An 18,725-nucleotide genomic window follows, 5' to 3' on the forward strand; every position below is an offset into this window, starting at 1 on the left:
GTGAAGTTATTTCAAAAAAAAAAAAAAGGCACAGAAGTCAGAGAGAAAATGAGAGAACCAGATGTCTGGAAGGAATGCTGGGAAATGCTTAAGAGAGAGATTTCTCCCACCCCCAAACAAAAGCTTCCCCAAGGATCTTTTGAGACACACTGTCAGCATCTGATGCCGACACAACATCATATATCTTTTTTGTGTTTTGCTGTGGGGTTTCCTTATTTATTTATTTTATATTAACAAGATACAACAGGGAAAACTTTTTTAAAGGATGGCAATTCAAACAGACACCATAGCAAACAGTTCCCCAGGTCCCCCGTGCATCCACCGTGTCTAAAGAACCAAAAGACATCAGAAGTTGTGTTGGTCTGATACTGGATTGGAACGCAGAGAGGCCAGCCTCATTCTCAGTTTTCCTGAAAATGATCCCATCGATGGAAATGTGCAGACAGCATCATCTACCTAGGTTCCAAAGGAAGATCACCCTTTTTATAAAACAGTGAAGAGGCTGCTACCAGATGCAAATGAGTTCTCATGGGAGGCTTGTGAGGCTCCAAAAACAAACTCAGAACCTACACGGACAGCCGGGTCTGAGCCCCAGGTCTTGTCACATACTTTCGCCAGGCCTGGTCCTTTTCATGATCCCTTTGCTTTTTCAGGCCACAGCTCACCCACAGAAGCAACAAATCTCCTGTGCCAAGGGATGCTTTAAAACTCCAGTGAGACCACGGCAAGACTCGAGTTCCAAGGATCGTTCGCTGCCAGTGACAATTAGAACAATCTGAAATGTTCCTCCTAGAAGAATACACTCTTTTTTGTTGTTAACAGGGGTGCAAACGGCAGCCAATCTCTTTTGGCACCCAGAGCTATAAGAAGTGGTTTCCCTGTGCCACCTCTCGACAAAAACGCCCTCAATGAGCGTCCCCCAAGGACTGGCTCTGAAAAGGGGTTTCGCGTATCAGGTTAATGCATGCACTTGGCACGGCCCAACTTTCGCACCAAGGCTCTGGGGTATGGGGTGATAAGAGCCAGGTTCTGTTTGTTAACGATAAGGCAATTATTTCTTTGGTACTTCATAGAGAGAGAAAAAAATCTTACAGCAAAGATTCAAACAGGGATCCCTAGGGAGACAACGGAACTCGTAGGTTGGAAAAGTTTTTTTTTTTTTTTCTTTACAGGAGCAAACAAATGGGCCATTGAGAGCAATAGAATGGCGAAGGCTAAGTTACCGACAAACACGCTGTCAGTTGCTCCCGTAAGACATCCTCAATAACTTAGGGAAAAGAAGACGGGCAGAGAGAGGGAGGAGAAACAGAAAACAGACAGACATTAAATAAGAAGAAAAGCCAAAAATTTTTTAAAAAGGAAAAGGAAAACAGAAGAGAACAGGGAAAAGCAAGAGGCAAGAAAGAAAACAAAGGATGGTGATGGAACAGGAGACAGGAAAGGGCACAATGTGTCCTTGGTAGCACTTCCCAAGTGTTTGGAGATTGAAAAGGTCCATGAACTTGGAATGGTAAACATTACATCTTTATTTTCAGTGCTTCTGAACTGAAATCTATCCTTCCCTCCCATTTTAAATGTAGACAAGCCACAGGGACATTACAGCTTCACAGAACACCCTGAGCCATCAACAGGATTCGTGGCAAAAAATGTCAAGGTTAAGAACCCTGTAGCTCTGGGGTGCTACAAGGCATCCTCCCACTGTGCTGGCAAGGTTTTGCTTCAGGGCATAGGTATGCACGAGTCTCTGTTGTCCTCCTTGGCTTGGGCTTTGTACCTTTAATGCTAGCTTTCCTAATCTTCCCTGGAACTCCCTAACATGCAACAAGTTTAGGCATCAAATGCCAGGGAGCTTTCAGGAAATATTTCTCAAGGTCACTGTATTTGATTAACAGCTGAAAGTTAGTACCACAGCTTTGTGGGTGAGGTCCAGAGTGATAATTTTGCTCAGCTGGTTCCCACTAAGCCGATAACTACCCCCCCCACACACCCAGAAGAAAAAGGTAGGCTGTGACATCCAAAAGAAGCATGTGTCTGAAGTTTCATTTTGACTTTCCTAATAGGAGGGGGAAAAACATAAAATGCATCAAAGAGAGGAAGATAATTCTACAAACAGAATGGATCGCAATCAAAAAAGCTGGCCCTCTGGTCATCTCTTGTTGTCCTCAGAATTACATCATAGAATGCTGGTTCCATGGAACTAAAAATTCTGCTGTCAGGGTGCATAAGCGTCCAGAACTGAATGGACCACATGATCTCTGGGAGTAATTTGCTACCTAATGGCCCTTTATAGAGTAGCTGAACCCATTCCCTCAAAAACTCCCACCTCGTGGTCTGGCATCAGAGGGTCTGCCTGGCTCAACTGATGGAAACCATGTAAACTCCCCAAGAGCTCTTTCTCCTGTTTCCCCAGGAATTTAGGATTACTACAGCTGTATCCAGAAGTTTCAGAGTCAAGCCATCTCCCTTCCCACGAGGCAGGGAGACCTAATGCCTTCGCCTGGGGCTTCTTTCATGCTGGATTAACTTGGAAATCTGCAGCATGGCTAATGCATCCAAAACTACCTGACTTACCAGGGATGAAGACAAGAGGAGGCAACCACTTTGAGCATGACAGCAATTTGGAAGCACCACCCTCATCTGAGGGAGGGAGTGTTTCCAAGAACAGAGCAAGGCTTCTCAAAGAGGACCTTATTTGCCACAACTCTGCTTCCTCTTCAGAGAGGGAATGTTTCTACCTGACAACAAGTTCAGGGGGCTCAAACAGTGTGCCCATGTATAGGCAGATGCCAGCCCACACAGGGAGTGCAGATCGGGCACAGGGTGCAAAAAGATGCTAAGCAAGATTTACCCCAAGCAAAATCACACAATAGGCTTTCTTCACTGTCGAGTTCATCTGCTTCCAGTCTCAGGCATGGGAATTAGACAATTGCATTAAAAACTCTGAAACCCACCCCCCATAAAAATACAAAATGATTGCTTCCTGTCATGACCAAATATTAAACACAGTACACACCTAATGACTCTATCCCTCCCCAGGGATGAAGCTTTATGAACAATAAAATCCCAGCAGACTTCCACTGTTTGGGTTTGGAGGTCTCATTACGGGCTCACTGATCCAGTACAATTTACAAGCTCAATGGACGCCACTTGAAGTGAAAACCACCAACCCAGAGTTATAAACGGACCCCTACAGGAAATCCAGCATTTCCTTCTTCATCGGGGAATGACAAAAAGAGAGGACTGAAGAGGACAGCATTAGGGTGCGAGTTGCGAACAGAAAAGCTTCTGACCACCTGAGTGGGCATCAAGGTTAGACACCCCACTGGCAATGCAGGACAAGAGAAAGCAAGGGGGACCCTAAAGCAGAAGGCAGAAAGTATGAAGAAAGGTGAACCAAGAAAACGAGAGAGAGAGAGAGAGAGAGAGAGAGAGAGAGAGAGAGAGAAGAGGATTTAGGACAAAGGTGCCAGTAAAAAGGAAGCAAGGGAAGTAGAAGAGGAATTTTTGAAACCCACCAACTCTTTTTCTACATGAGTTGAATCTACATGACTCAAATTTTCAAAGTTAGGGGTTTTTTTTTAAGTTCATTAAATTATCCAGAGATATGACTAAAGGGCAGTTATTCTTCATCTTGTGACAACATCTGGATGATAAAATGCCTTCGCCACTCTACATTTACTTGGGCAAGCATCAAGTGGACCGTTCGTGTTCAATCGAAGTCAAGTCTGGCTCTTGTTCAAACGTCAGCCAGGACCAAGCAGGGAGAGCGAAGCTTCTCCTTTACCTTTAACTCCGTGCAATTTATCACTTGAGCCTAAACAATCCCACATGTTTGAAGCACTGAGGAAGGAGACTTAGCGAATGCTGAACAAAGGCTTTTAGGGAAGTCAGACTGTGAGTGAACAGACATGGACCGTGGACGCTAAGCAAAAGCAATCCAGGGGAGGTGACAAGTCCATAAAGCAGGGTCTAGACAGAGCATGAGACCAAGGCCCTGAGAGGTGACAAAAAAGGAGGGAAGAGATGGAACGGGGATAGGGGGTCTGGAAGGAGAAGTTGAGAAAGAGGAGGGGGAGATCCCGACAGCTCCCAATAATGCTGTCTGCTCACCTATCTGGCTTTTCAGTGAATCTCCTAGAAGGCAAAGACGATGAGTCCTACATACAAGTAGGAAAACCATCTGTGCCAATCGGCTCTGGGACCAGAGTCCTACGTCATCTCCTCCCCCTCCAATTATTGTGAGACAGCAAAGAGCTTCCTATTTTTCAGAAAAGAAACGGATTCAGGAAGAGTTATAGATAAAATACAGGATTCCTAGTTAATCTTGAATTTCAAATAAATAATCATTTCTCAGTATAAACCACCCCAAATATTGTACGGGAGAGACTTATAGTGAAAAATGATTCATTGTTTAATTGAAACTCAAATTTCACTGGAAATAAACTAAAAAAAAAAAACTTCAATATTTCTATTCAACCCCATTACCATTTGCTAACTCTGGCATTGGTAGATTCACTGAGAGGGAGGAAATGAATAAGTGGGTGACTGAATGAGTGGCAGAGGAGTAGTGAAACTAGTCCTGTGCTAGATTTTACTGTGGTCATCATCCTTCTACAGGATAATAGCAATGTGAAGTCCTCAGCCCACATCTCATAAATCTCCGTCTTGTATATGCCTCACTTCTGAAGTAAGAAAATGCCTTTTGCATGGAAGAAACTGACCGCATACAAAATATCTGATTATAGTAAAATAAAACACGATCTGTCTGCCTCATGGCACAGGCCTGGAAGCTGATGAATTCTCCAAACCTTCAGTCTAGTTGGAAACATTATGACTGAGCAACAGCATGTACTGCAGGAATCCCGTTGTTTCGCCTGTCTCTCTGCTTGCATAGACCACCTCAGCTTTGTCTTGGAGGCTAGAGATGTTGTCTCTAATCCCAGCAGAGTCTTTGACCTGCTGCCCAGCTCCCAAATTAGTTGATCTTCAACTGGGTTTTGTTCTCTGAAATGTGGAATGACAGCCCTAGGATACAGCTAAAACGAGCCATGTACATAACTGGAGATTCACCAGGAAAGTGCCTTGTGCAGTCGGGCATGAAGCACTAAGAACACTCGCCACTTGTCTCCGTAGAGATCCATGCGGGGGCTTGGTTGAAGGGGTCATGAGCAAGCAGCAGCACTGGGAGTTACAATGGCCCCGGCTCTGATCCCACTGCCATCTTTGACTTCTCTTTTGCAAAAGCCCTGGTGTCTTAGAAAAATGGAAGTGTTACCCTAAAGGACTAACTTGATTCCAATGGCTCCAGCCCTGAAAATTCTTCCATTCCTCACACCATATCAGTGAGACTAGGAATTTCCCCTGATTTCCTTCTCCCAAGCTCTGGTTATATGGAGGAAGCTGAAAAGTTTCTTACCAGCCCTGGCTCCACAGCAGTTCAGAAAAGTTTGCTTGTGTTAGAAATTCTGAGTTTAGAACAAAACCTTCCTGGGGAACAATCATTTAACTTCCTGGTCCCAGACTGGTGACATGTTGACTTCTTGTGCACTTGGGTCTAGGCTGGTTAACAACAGATTCAAAACTCTTGTAACTCAACTACTTTCCTGTCTGATCAAACATCCCCTTCAACTGGAATTCAAATCAATGTCAAGAACAGAGCAAAAAAGAATAATTCTCATAAAACATCAGTCTTCATCAACAATTTGTCAAGTCCTGGTGGGTAGAATCCTAAATATGCAAATCTATGGATACCTTCCTTCTCGTCTCTTTGGGCTATGTGCTCCAATTCCCAACCATTTGGTCCATCAGTCTCTTGGCTGAGTCAAAAATAAGTCCAAAGAACTTATCCAGCATCATTTACTCAAACAGAAGAAGAAAGGAAATGGCTGGAATTTCTAAAAGGTCCTCTGTGTAAATTTGAAGATGCTTGAAAAAATTCATTGCAAAGCTGAACTAAAGGTAAATTTGTTTCAGTGCAACAAATCTTTAGAACCCATGTACAATTTGCTCATAATTTGTATTTTCCATGATTCTTTTTAATTTAAGAAGCAAAGAGACTGAGACAGAGAGAGCTTTAATCCACTGGTCCACTCGCTAGAATCCCCCAATGGTCAGGGCAGGACCAAGCCAAAGCTGGGAGCCAGAAACTCATCCTAGGTCTCTCACATTGGCAGCAGGAACACAGTGACTCAAGCCATCACCACTGCCTCCGAAGACCTGCTCCATTAGCAGGCAACTGGAGTCAGGAAGCAGAACCCAGACACTCTGATAAGGGATGCAGGCATCTTAACCCATTTCTTAACTACTAGGCTAACACTCACCCCTTCGTGAACTTTTTGTAGACACTTCACATGTAGTTTTATCATAATTTTCCCCACACTCCAGGACCTTTGTTTCTCCCCAAGCCAGCTAAACACACTCAGAAAGGGATACCTTTTCTACAAACAAATACTTATTTCTTATTTCTGGCACAGCACAGTTTCAGAGCTGTTCTCTTTCCAGTTCACCCATTTCCTGGCAAATCTGCTATTTAATCAGCTCACACATTTTATAAGGAAGAGATGAAAGTTGAAGCATACCACTAATTGTTCTGAATAACCCCACACATCCAGTAAGTCCTCTGATTCTTACTGGGACTGATGTGGGCCACTCAGGCAAACATTTTGAATGAGAGAACACTGGCAGTGGTGAAATGGTTTGGATTCTTCTCCCTCTTTTCTAAAGAATTACTTACAAATGGTTTAGATTCTGGCCTCAGAGTTTCTGCATTCTCACAAACATCCAGGCTACTAAAAAATTCACAGATTGCCAGATGGTATAACAGCAGTTCTTTGCAAAGGATGTGAGCTTCTGAGTGAACAAAGCGGGTACATACTCATGGGGACGAGCGGCAGTACCAAGGAAAGCTTTGGAGTGGTGTGTATTCGGGGAAGAGGGGTGGATGTGGAGAGGTGAGAAAATGGACCTTTCGCCTCCAGTGACTGGTAACAACGTATTTGGCAGGGAAAAACTGACTTTCTAATAGGTACTCCTATTTCTGTTGCATGTTTTCCAATTCATCTCTCCAAAATGTCAGCCTGAGCATGAAATCACTCTACTCAAAATCCTTTTCTGTCTTCCATCACCAATAGAAAAATGTCACAATACTTTGATGGACATACAAAGTCCTCCAAAATCTGGCCACAAATAATCTTTCCAATTTATCTACTATCTCCCTTGCACTATTATACATGCACCTATAAAACTGTGGGCAGTTAGGAGATGACATCCTTTCCACCGGCCTTTCCCTACACACTTTCCTTCTAGAATGTGCTTCCGCCTGAGCTTGTCCCAGTTACAACCATCACCCCACCCAACTCTCCAAGATGGAAATCATCTCACCCCCTCAGATATTGCACAGTTTTTAGTTCAAGATTTATTTATTTGTTTGAAAGGCAGAGTGACAAAACAATATTCCACCCACTAGTTCACTCCCCAAATGGCCACAACAGCCAGGGCTAGGCCTGCCAAAGCCAGCAGCCAGGAACTCCATCCAGGTAACCCACATGGCAAGAACTCAAGTATTCTACCTTCAAATAAATAAATAAATCATTCTTTAGGGGAAGAAAGACTTAAATGAAATAAGTGTGTGACAACTAAGAATTTCAGTATAGTTGAAAATGTAAGGCAATCACAAATAGGTAAAATGAGAACACTATCCATATCCTCATACACAAACAACTGCAAACATATGTGATGAAAGTTCATTTAAAAGATTTTGGCTACAAAAACTGATTCTCTTTGAGGACGTAGATGCTGATCTAGGTTCTGAAAGAGATAGGATTTATATTGACAGAGCCTGGGATGGGTATTCCACGTGGAAAAGATATATAAAAAGGGAGAAACGAGGAAATATTCCAGATCAGTGTGATGAACCTGGAGGTTCATGGGAAAATGAATAAAGGGACAAGAAAACTGGAACCTACCTACTATGAGCTTACCTAGTCTTCAGAGCATCTCCATGACTTACAAATAAACACTCACTGGTGTAATTAGGTAAGCTGCGCACTCCATGACAGTAAGAACCATACCTGCTGAACTCCCTGCTGATTTCTCACTGCCAAGAATTCACAAATATTTGCTTAGTAACTGAACAACACAAGGAATTACTAAGTGAAAGAATGATGGAATGTACCCATTTATATACGACTAAGCTGGTTTGTGTCAAATTCTAAAGCTTTGCAAGTCTAGGGAGACTAATAAGCTAAGTAAGATAAGTATAATTCTTAAAACTAACCGAACAAAAGAACTGAACACCATAGCTTCATAGCATCACCTAGCTAAGCATGAAGAAAAGTCATTTCTCAAAGGAAATTTTGTTTATTTTTTACTGTTTGGCTCAGGCTGTCATCCAATGAACAGTTTCAACCCATGGGGAGATTTTTTTCTAGGCTGGAAAGTACAAAGTCCCTTCTCCCACCTGCATCTCTCAAAATGGCCAAGAAACTAGCAAAGCTTTAGTTAGGAAACAAAGGAAGGAGAACATGAAAGAGTAATGCATTCATATTGGCTAGACAATATGTGTGTTTCAGTGAAAAAAATCTAAATCCTTCCAGAGGGAATAGAATTATCCCTAAAAAAGAAAAAAGAAGAAGAAAAAGAAAAGCTTAAGGTCAGGCTTATAGACTTTTGCAGCCTCTTCATAGCACTGGGTCTCCTGTCCTCTGTGGATGGGGAGTTTGAGCAGGGAGAACATGGATGTGAATAGTTCCTGTAAAATATTGAGGAGCAAGGATCACAAATTAACAATCCAGACACCTAAACCTGGACCCTCCACTAGAATTAGAGAAATTAGAGTTAGAAGGTCACATAAAGATCGCCCAGTAACCATTGCACTTCACTTAACAGATAGAGCAACTGAGGATCAACTAGGTTTGACCTTCAGACCTTCATGACAGGTCAATAGCCTGGCACCAGAGGCAGGTCTCCCTCCTAACCTCGGCCCTTTCTGCCGCTGCACTTGGCTACCCTCAGCCACACCACGGACCGCCACTCCATCGAGCCTGTCACACGGGTGAACATGACATTTCAGGGGCCAGCAATGCTGCCACTCCATAGAGAACAGATTCTCTCCCTAATGTTCCTTCAGATCATGCCCTCCAGGGCCCCCCAATCTCCCACAGTGCTAAATTCTGTGAAGTCTTTCCTCCCACCATACCGAAATCCTTCTCTCTGTAACTTTTATCCATTGATGACATTCTACTTTCACCACTAAAACTGTCCTTGGCCGAGTTACCTGACTCCTTCAGACTGATTTTTCCATCTGTAAAATTGAGATTTTTATCAACCATTGAAGATTAATTAAGAAGGTCATTTAATTAGCACAAACGGCTTAGCACAATGCCCAGAATACTAGAAGTGTCGATTAAGTGGAATGTTTATTCTTGATCTTATCTATGCTTCTCGGAGCCAGGATTCTTCATTCAAGGGAGTGTCACTACCAGTACAGCTGGCGTGGCCATTTCTGGAAAGAGGGAAGAATCACAGCCTGAAAACTGGCCTGAGTGACCCAAGCCTGCAGGAAAACACTGCACTTCGTGGACATAAATCTCACCCCAGCTCAAAGTCAACTACTACCCAAATATTCCCTCTGTAAGGAAAGGAACATAAGAGTACAAGACTCTTTTGAGGGCAGGCATCAGGCCTAGAGATAGAGACACTGGTTAGTGCACTTATGTCTCATATCTGAGTGATGGAATTTGATTCCCAGGTCTAGCGCCTGCCTCCAGCTTCTCACTATTGCAGACTCTGGGAGGCAGTAGTGACGGCACCAGTGACTGGGTTCCTGCCACCCACACTAAAGACCTGGGTTAAGTTTCCACTCCCGGCTTCAGTCCCCACCTCCAGCCCAGACGGGCATTTAGAGAGTGAACCAACAGATCTCTCTCTCTGTCTCTCTCTTTCTCTGTTTCTCTCTGCCTCTTAAAAAAATTTTAGTTGAAAAAAAGATTCTGCCTTTAATAATAGATTAATATGCAATTTTCTTGATAAATTAACAAAATGGAAAACTCCCAGTGTTCAGGATTGATGAATATTCTCTGGCATGCATGACAGCTGAGTGAGGGCAGGACTCCCCCAGAGTTACTCTCTTCCAGGGGTGGGGAACCTTTTTTCTGCCAAGGGCCATTTGGACATTTATAACATCATTTGTGGGCCACACAAAATTGTCCATTTTAAAATGAGCCTGCTATAGATTTGTTGAATTTTGAGTCCCACCTGCAGTTGCCTTGGCAGGGTCAGACCAAATGATTTCAAGGGCCTTCTTTGGCCAAGGGGTTGGACGTTCCCCACCACTGCCAGAAGTTCCTGTCCCACAAGCAAATTTCCCTGGAGTCAAGTGATGGATTAAGGGCAAGGAATCACAAATATAGTCCAGAAAAAAAGAGTATGCAAACATATGCTTCAATAAAACTAGGAGGTCTGCAAAGAGAAGAGAGGGAGTAGCCTGTGCCAGCAGCAGAGGATGGGAAACGAGAGGCCTGGACCAGAGTGGAGAGCAGATGATGAAGATGCCACCAAGCTGGCAGCAGGAGACAATGTCATCAACAAAACAACAGGCATCACATCTAGGATGGCTACTATCAAAAACTTCAAAAAGAAGGTAACGAGTATTGGCAAGGATATAGAAAAAATTAAGCCCTTTTTTGTGCTGTATTGGTAAGAATGTAAAATGGTGCTGCCACTGTGGAAAATGGTATGTCAGTTCCTAAAAAAACTGGAAGTTGAATTACTAATTACTAATCCATTCCACTTCTAGGCATATCCCCCAATCTGAAAGCAGGGACTCAGACAGACCTGTATACCCATATTCATAATAGCATTGATTCCAACATACAAAAGGTCAAAGCAACCCAAGTGTCCATCACCAAATGAATGCATAAACAAAATGTGATCTATAGGAGTACATGCAACAGAATCTAATCCAGCATTTAAAAGAAAGGAAATCCTGACACAGGCTACAACATGCTGGAACCTGAGGACATTGTGCTAAGGGAAATAAGCCTGCAGCAAAATGACTACAGTGTGTGATTCCACTTACATACACTACCAGGATGAATCAAATTCCTTGAGACAGAAATTGAATGGGCATCGCAAGACACTAGGGGGAGGGGATAGTGGTAGTAGTTTGATGGATACAGAGCGTCAATTTTGTAAAATGAGTAAGTGCTACGGATGGAGGGTGGCAATGGTTGCACAACCATGTGAATATCCTTAATGTCATTGAACCACACACTTTAAAATGGTTAAAATGGAGGCAAACATTGTAGTACAGTGGACTAGGCCACTGCTTAGGATGCCTGTATCCCACATTTGAGGGCCTGGGTTCGAGTCCCACCTCTGCTTCCCTTTCAGCTTCCTGATAATGTTTACCCTGGGAAGCAGCAGGTCGTGGCTCAAGTCCTTGGGTTCCTACCACCCACATGTGAGACCCAGATTGACTTCCAGGCTCCTGGCTTCAGCCTGGCCCAGCCCCAGCTGTCGCATGCATTTTGTTGTTGTTGTTGCTTTTATTTATTTTTTATTTTATTTTTAATAGAAAACTTTTATTTAATAAATATAAATTTCACAAGGACAACTTTTGGATTATAGCAGTTCTTCCCCCCATAACCACCCTCCAACCCAAAAACCATCCCATCTGCTACTCCCTCTCCCATCCCATTCTCATTAAGATTCATTTTTAATTATCTTTATATACAGATCAACTCTATACTGAGTAAAGATTTCAACAGTTTGCACCCATACAGACACACAAAGTGAAGACACGTTTTACCATTAATTTGCATAGTACAACACATTAAGGACAGAGGTCCTACATGGGGAACAAGTGCACAGTGACTCCTGTTGTTGATTTAACAACTGACACTCTTATTTATGATGTCAGTAATCACCCGAGGCTCTTGTCATGAGCTGCCAAGGCTATGGAAGCCTCTTGAGTTCACACACTCTGACATTATTTAGACAGGGCCATAATTAAAGTGGAAGTTCTCTGCTCCCTTCAGAGAAAGGTACCTCCTTCTCTGATGGCCCCTTCTTTCCTGTTGTGGGCATTTGAGCAATGAATCAGCAGATGGAAGATATCTTTGTGTGTGTGCATGCGTGTGTGTGTGTGCATCACTCTGCCTTTCAAATAAATAAGTACAAAAACTTTCTCTTTTTTTGACAGGCAGAGTTAGACAGTGAGAGAGAGAGAGAGAGAAAGTCTTCCTTCCGTTGGTTCACCCCCAAATGGCCACTATGGCCAGTGCGCTGCGCCGATCCGAAGCCAGGAGCCAGGTGTTTCTCCTGTTCTCCCATGCGGGTGCAGGGCCCAAGGACCTGGGCCATCTTCCGCTGCACTCCCAGGCCACAGCAGAGAGCTGGACTGGAAATGAAGCAACCAGGACAGAATCCGGCACCCCAACTGGGACTAGAACCCGGGGTGCCGGCGCCGCAGGTGGAGGATTAGCCAAGTGAGCCACAGCGCCAAACCAAAAACTTTCATAAATAGTTAAGATAATAAATTTTATGTCATATGTATTTTACCACAGTTAGAAATTTAAGAAAAGAAAGATAATATTAGGAAAACCACTTGCGGGCAACCAAGCTCCAGATATTTTGGGGTCATTCTGTTATTTGTTTTGCTTCACAAAAAAAAAAAAAAAAGAAAAAAAGAAAAAAAAAGAAACAAAAGTACGGCAACACTTAAAATGTTCTCCTGGAAATAGAACTCAGAAATATATGAGTCCAATGTCCCAAGACAAGAGAAAGTGAGGAATAGAATGGACCTGCCCTTTTAATAGAAAAACACGCTACCACGATACACAGGGGCAGAGACACCTTACAGGGATTCAAAAGGAGACCTTGCCCTCTCTACTCATCTGACTTTCCATGGGATAAGAACAATTAGGACTCTTCTTCCTGCTCCCACACCAGTGACACTGTCCCTAAAATCCGCTTCCCCTGGGCCACCATGGTATCCTGAGCCCTGGAGACTCTGTGGATATTCAGAAGTTTCTCAGAGAGAAGATAGTTTGCAGAGCGCATAGCCCACGACAAACGAGTCTAAGTCAGCGCCTCCCTCTGACACCACACATGTAAATCAGTTTGAGCCTTTTATGAACCACACCAGTTTTCACAGACAGGACCTGGGCTGAAGACTGCTGGAAGGGTTGTTTCTTCATTAGTCTTGTTTTGTTCGGTTCTGGTTTGGTTTCCTTTGTGAACAGAAACATTTAGTTTTCCCTCTCAAAATTGCAAAATCCTTCTGCTGCCCCACGTGCACACACATTTTTACACAGGAAGAAGGAGCTGCTGGGGACCGCTGAGGCAGCAGCAAGTCCTCTGGGCTGTGTGCTGGCCCTGCTTTTTGGAGAGGGGCATGATGCCCAACAATGTACAAAAGCACGTGAGAAAGGCAGCTAATGATAAACAACTCATTTATGTTTCTAGAAATATTAAGGCAGCGAGTAATCTAGAAGGGAAAAAAACACATCAAAAGTTTGGAGCCAAGTCTCAGGAAATGGAGAACTAAGTCCCTGATGGGGGAAATCCCCTATTGTAAAATATAGTGGTGTTCCATTAAGGGGCTACACGGTAATTAAATCTACCTTTCTTATTTATAATGTTTATTTAGTATTTTCATCTACTTGAAAGGTAAGAGAAAGACAGCAGTATCTTCCATCTACTAGTCCACTCACCAAATGCCTACAACATACAGGGTTGGGCTAGGCTGAAGCCAGGAGCTTGGAACTCCATCCACATCTCCCATGTGGGTGGCAGGGGCCCAAGCACTTGAGCCAGCATCTGCTGCCTCCCAGGATGTATTAGCAGGAAGCAGGATAGGAAGTGGCACATCCAGGACTCAATAAACTGGCACTCTGCTCTGGAACGTTGGCATCGCAGGCAGTGGCTTAACCCACTGCACCACAACACCAGCCCACAAGCTATTTTCCATGTTTTAAGCAGCCTACGGGAAATTGAATATCCACTGAACTGTGGTCACATGAGCTGGCTAGAAACTTGCTTTTTTCGTGTTTGAGCTGGGAATCTCTCTAGTGATAACTGTCTCCTACCAATCACAAACCCCGATTAGCCATTGAAGACACCCAGAACATGTCTGAGCTGAGCTTTCTTTCTCAATCTGCCACAAGCCTTTGATTAATAAAAATGGATCACAACTGCATTATTACTGATCCATCACAATTTAGAAGGCAAAATCTTGCACCACCCTGAGTTCACTCTGTGCAGCCCGTGGAAGTGAACAGTTTAGGAGCTATCCTCAGGGCTCCCCCCTCTGTAGGAACATGCACCATTCAAGAACTATACAGGCTTCCCAGAAGCCAGAGAGGAACGGGCCTGTTGTGTGAGAGAACGCAAAGAAAGATGGTGCAAATTAACTGCATCTGCTAAGGCTGGGTGAGAAGGGGAGGAGAGAATTCGTTGACATTATGGGAACAAGGGCAAAGAAGAGAGTTTGATATCGACTCAGAGGTAATCCAGAATGGGCTACCTTGCACTCATTTGGTGCTCGTGAGGAAACCAGTCCCTCCACCCAGAAACCAAATGCACAGCTCACCTCTGGATAACACAAAGCACCCTTTCCATCTGGAAATAAATGGACACCTGAATTCATGTCCCTTTACTTCTGAAAACAAAAGCAAAAAGGCTATAAGGTAAGCCCAAAAGACATTCAGAGGCAATAAGACAAGGCATGGGTGAAGAAACAGTATCTTCAAACAAAGCCCTGCAGTAACTAAACCAAACAAATGCATCTGTTTTAATAAAAATGGGTTCTCTTAAAATCTGATACTGGTCAATTTACAGTACCCTTTGGTGTGGGTGTTTCCATGTGTAGACAGGCAACTTTTCGGAAGTAACACATATTTCAAATGCAGACACATCACTGGGCTGCTTTCTTGTACACAGAATGGAAAAAATAATGCCACAGTCACGTAAAACACCATAATATGCAGCCAAGATACAATTTCTACTCTCAGAAGAATTTAAAGCTTTCTAGCACAAACTATGAAGGCATCAATATGAAAATCTTTTCATGGCTGCAAAGTGACTTTCTTTTCCACATACAGCATATGTACAACACAGGAAGAAAACAAGCAACTTCAGCTTTATCTGTGGATGCAAGTGGCACGTAGTATTTTAAAGTTAAGGATTGCTGCTAAGTGCAGAGTCGTTAGGATGTGAGTGTAGGAGATGTGATGTTCAGGTTAGCATTTACGGGTTGGCAAACATTTCTAAAGCTGGTTTATGGGGTGTTTATGACAAGAAAAGATGTAACAGGCACGAAGTTAGAGTGCCTTCTTGAAAGAGGAGCTGAAGTTAGTGAAAATGACTAGAGGAAGATTGGAGAGCTCGGTCTACACACCAGAAAGGATAGGACCAGGGTCCAGGCCAGTCTCACATGCCTTCAGTTCCCCACAGAATCCCAAGGGTACCCTGGAAGGTAAGGAAATGTTGCCGTGTGCAAGCAGGAGACCCAACTCATCTGCTGGGACAGACAGGGTTCTGGTAGGCCAGACCATGGCCACAAGAGGAGCAGGAGGCTAGGAGCAAGGACAACTGTGTTCTAGTGCCAGCTCTGCCCCAGTCAACCATGCAAGTGCAAGCGAGTCATGTCAGCACTCTGAGGTTCAATTTCTTCACCTATAAAATGAGGAAACGGCTCACCCTGCAGAGTCCCTTCAACTCTGCAGATCTAAGCTTCTCTGCACTTTCAGAAATACCAGAGAAATTCAGAGAGTTCCCTCAGCGCGGAACCTAATAAAATGGCAAAGGCACCATCCACACACGTTCAGCAAACATCTTCTATTTGCCTTCATTGCTTCCAAGCATCTGAGAGAACACTATAAAGCTGCCCCTGATATTTCAGTAGCCTCCCGAAATCTGCAGCAGCAGGCAGCACCCTCCGACCATCATCACACATCGGGAGAACAGAAATGCACAGTGCTTTGTCCAAGGTCAGAAGCTAGGTCAGGATCAGAACTCTAGCCTCTTCAGTTCCTAGGCCTACGCTATACTTTCCACGAAGAAACCAAGCTGGCTTTCTGGGAAGGATGCCAGAGGTTCCATTCTCCCAGCTGAGAATTCATAGGAATATTGGAATAACAACTTTGGAGACTGTGGTCTCTCCAATCCATTTCAGGACCTGGCTAGAAACACAAAAACCCAAAGAAAGAAGCAATAGGGAATTACTCCGTTTTTTAACGAAAGAGAAAAAATTAGGGGTGGGAATATGGGGTTTCTTAAAAATTACATGATTGCTGAAAGTTAATTTGGTATTTCTTTGTTGGTTTGTAAGTTCTGTTTCCAATCACAAAAACAGACAGCTGAGGATGCCTAAATCACATTTCAGCGAATTAGCATCTTGTCCCACAGACTCTCTCCTGCTCTGAATGAGGCACAGAACCCGCAGGGCACGCCTGGGTGGTAGGAGGGACTCTCCCTCCGTGCAGTCACAATTCCCTGTGCCAGGCACCACACTGATCCCGCTCAGGCCCAGCAGCAATCGCTGAGATGGGCAATAGGTGTGCCGCTGACCCAGGTTACACAGCTCTGCTGGGGAGTGGACTGGCCGTGTACCCTGCCAGGCAGCCTTCACAGCCTCTATTAAACACCCTCCTTATTAAGCTGAAGTTAGTGCTCCTGGAAAAAGAAAAAGGTCCACATTCCAAGACACAGGTCCTAAAAGTCAGGTTCTCACTCCTTCCATGAGAGGCCAGCCAGCACAAGGAAACCCTTGTGGGACAAGCACAGTGCCCTGGAGAAAACAAGAACCCACCTCGCAGCAAAGCGCTGAGCGATCAGTACTCAGCTGAAATTCATGAAGGAAAGAAACCAGAAATGACCTACAAATCACATTTTCCCCTACCTGTCAATGATCACAGGGTCCGAGGGCGTCTCGTTTCTGTTTCCACAGCTTTTCTTTTCACAGCATCGACTGTATATTGGGAAAGGGCCAAAAGAGGAAAAGAACTTTGTTGAGTCGAGGAAATACAATGGGCATACAATGTCAGGACGTTCACAGAAATGAGTCATGTCCAGGGTAGCCTCCCAACTATCAACTGCTTGAGGGCAGAACCTGTGGCGTGTTTTATAAAAGAGAACAAAAGGACTTACTGAACCAAGCCAAAATATACTCATTCAAGTTCTCCATGACTTACAAACTGGCTGATTCTCAGCACATCACAACTTCCCCCAGGGCTAAATTTGTAATCTGAACCCTGGACAGTTGGAGTTTAAGATCTACGAGGTCACTTTCAGCTTGGTGTTCAATGACTTTACGATTTTATATTTTTGGTCTTTGTGATGCAATAAATATTGAAAAAAAGAGGGGAAAGGAAAAATGTAAAAATAGACCACAAGGAGTTGCCTAGCTTATTATAAACTATATTCACATTGTATGTTTCTCAAGCTAATCCACTGTAGTTTATCAACACTTATTCATTTACTCATTTCCATCATTTTCCAAAAATGAAGGAGGAAGACCGGAACCATGGTGTATACTTTAATAGAAGAAAATGAAGCAGAGAACTGTAGAATGATTTCTCCAAGAATTTTCACGAAGTCTGGAACAGAAATGGGACTTGATCACATGTAGATCCCAATCCAGAAAACTCTACATCCCCAGACATCCCCCTGCCAAGGTGCTGAGTACCTGGTAGACCTCCATGGCTACGTAAATGCTGGGCGTGGGGTGGGGAAGAGTAATGAAGAGGAAGTAAAAAGAGCCTTCCCCAGCGCAATTACAACAGAAAAGAAATAGAAAGAAGAGAGCAAAAGGATCTCTTGGAAATACAGGGACAAATGGAGAAGAGCAAAGGAAACTGGGGGGACCTCCATACCACCTGACACTAGCACCAATGGGGCCACCTGCCGCTTCTCAGGGCCACAGACTGCTGAATACCCCTCAGCTCACCCCAAGTGCACAGTCCACAATCAACTGAAGTTGATTAGAATGGAGCCTTGACATACTTTATAAGAAAATCATTATCTTCCACACCAGTTGGAGGCTGTCTAATAAATGTTAACAATAACCAAACTATATGTGAGTGCTGCTCTTCCCATGATAGTTTCTCTGTAGCTTAAGATTGATGCGGTGCCAGAGAAACGCTGCTGAACTGGGAATCTGTGCTCCGGTGTCTAACTCATCACTAACCAGCTGCACGAATTTAGTCAAATTTCTTTAACCCCTCTGGGCTATGCCTCCCTTTCATATAAAATTAAAGCATTGGATTAGATTATCTCTAGAGTCCCTTCTAGGTTTAAATCCATGAGGCTGCAGAATTCCACGAGCACCCTTCCAAAGAGATGGCCCTGTAGGGGAAAGAAGGCAGTCAGGTACCTCAGAGAGCCCAAGGCCTAGATGGTACCGGCCATAGATTTGCTTATAACTCTCTGCAACCCACCTTGTTTCCTCTGATCACCCACAGAATCCAACACAAACACTTTAAAACTTTTAAAGCTCATCTCTTTCAAGAAAGGATGTACGGATTACTTGGTGAACAATTCTATCATCCTTAGAAAGTAAAATACACTGGAGAAATGCTAGAACATTTTCACCAAATGGGCACAATGAGGTTTTTAAGAAATTTAATCAAATTAGTAGGAAGTAAAAGAAAAATTGTCTCAACTTTCTTAAATACCAGCGTTTTACCACTGGGACTTTCTGAAATAATATTTGGACTTTGAAA

The 18,725-nt window shown here is 43.7% G+C and overlaps 1 protein-coding gene across 1 annotated transcript in view; it reads right to left on the minus strand.

The window, feature by feature from the left end:
• Positions 1 to 18,725, minus strand: part of EBF2 (EBF transcription factor 2) — a 201,989-nt gene that overhangs the window by 174,102 nt on the left and 9,162 nt on the right. Inside the window, exon 6 of the mRNA XM_062213232.1 lies at positions 16,904 to 16,972. Coding sequence (XP_062069216.1) covers positions 16,904 to 16,972 — 69 coding nt within the window. The remainder of the gene's footprint in view (positions 1 to 16,903; positions 16,973 to 18,725) is intronic.

This window comes from Lepus europaeus, chromosome 16, assembly GCF_033115175.1.
Source record: "Lepus europaeus isolate LE1 chromosome 16, mLepTim1.pri, whole genome shotgun sequence".
NCBI lineage: Eukaryota > Metazoa > Chordata > Mammalia > Lagomorpha > Leporidae > Lepus > Lepus europaeus.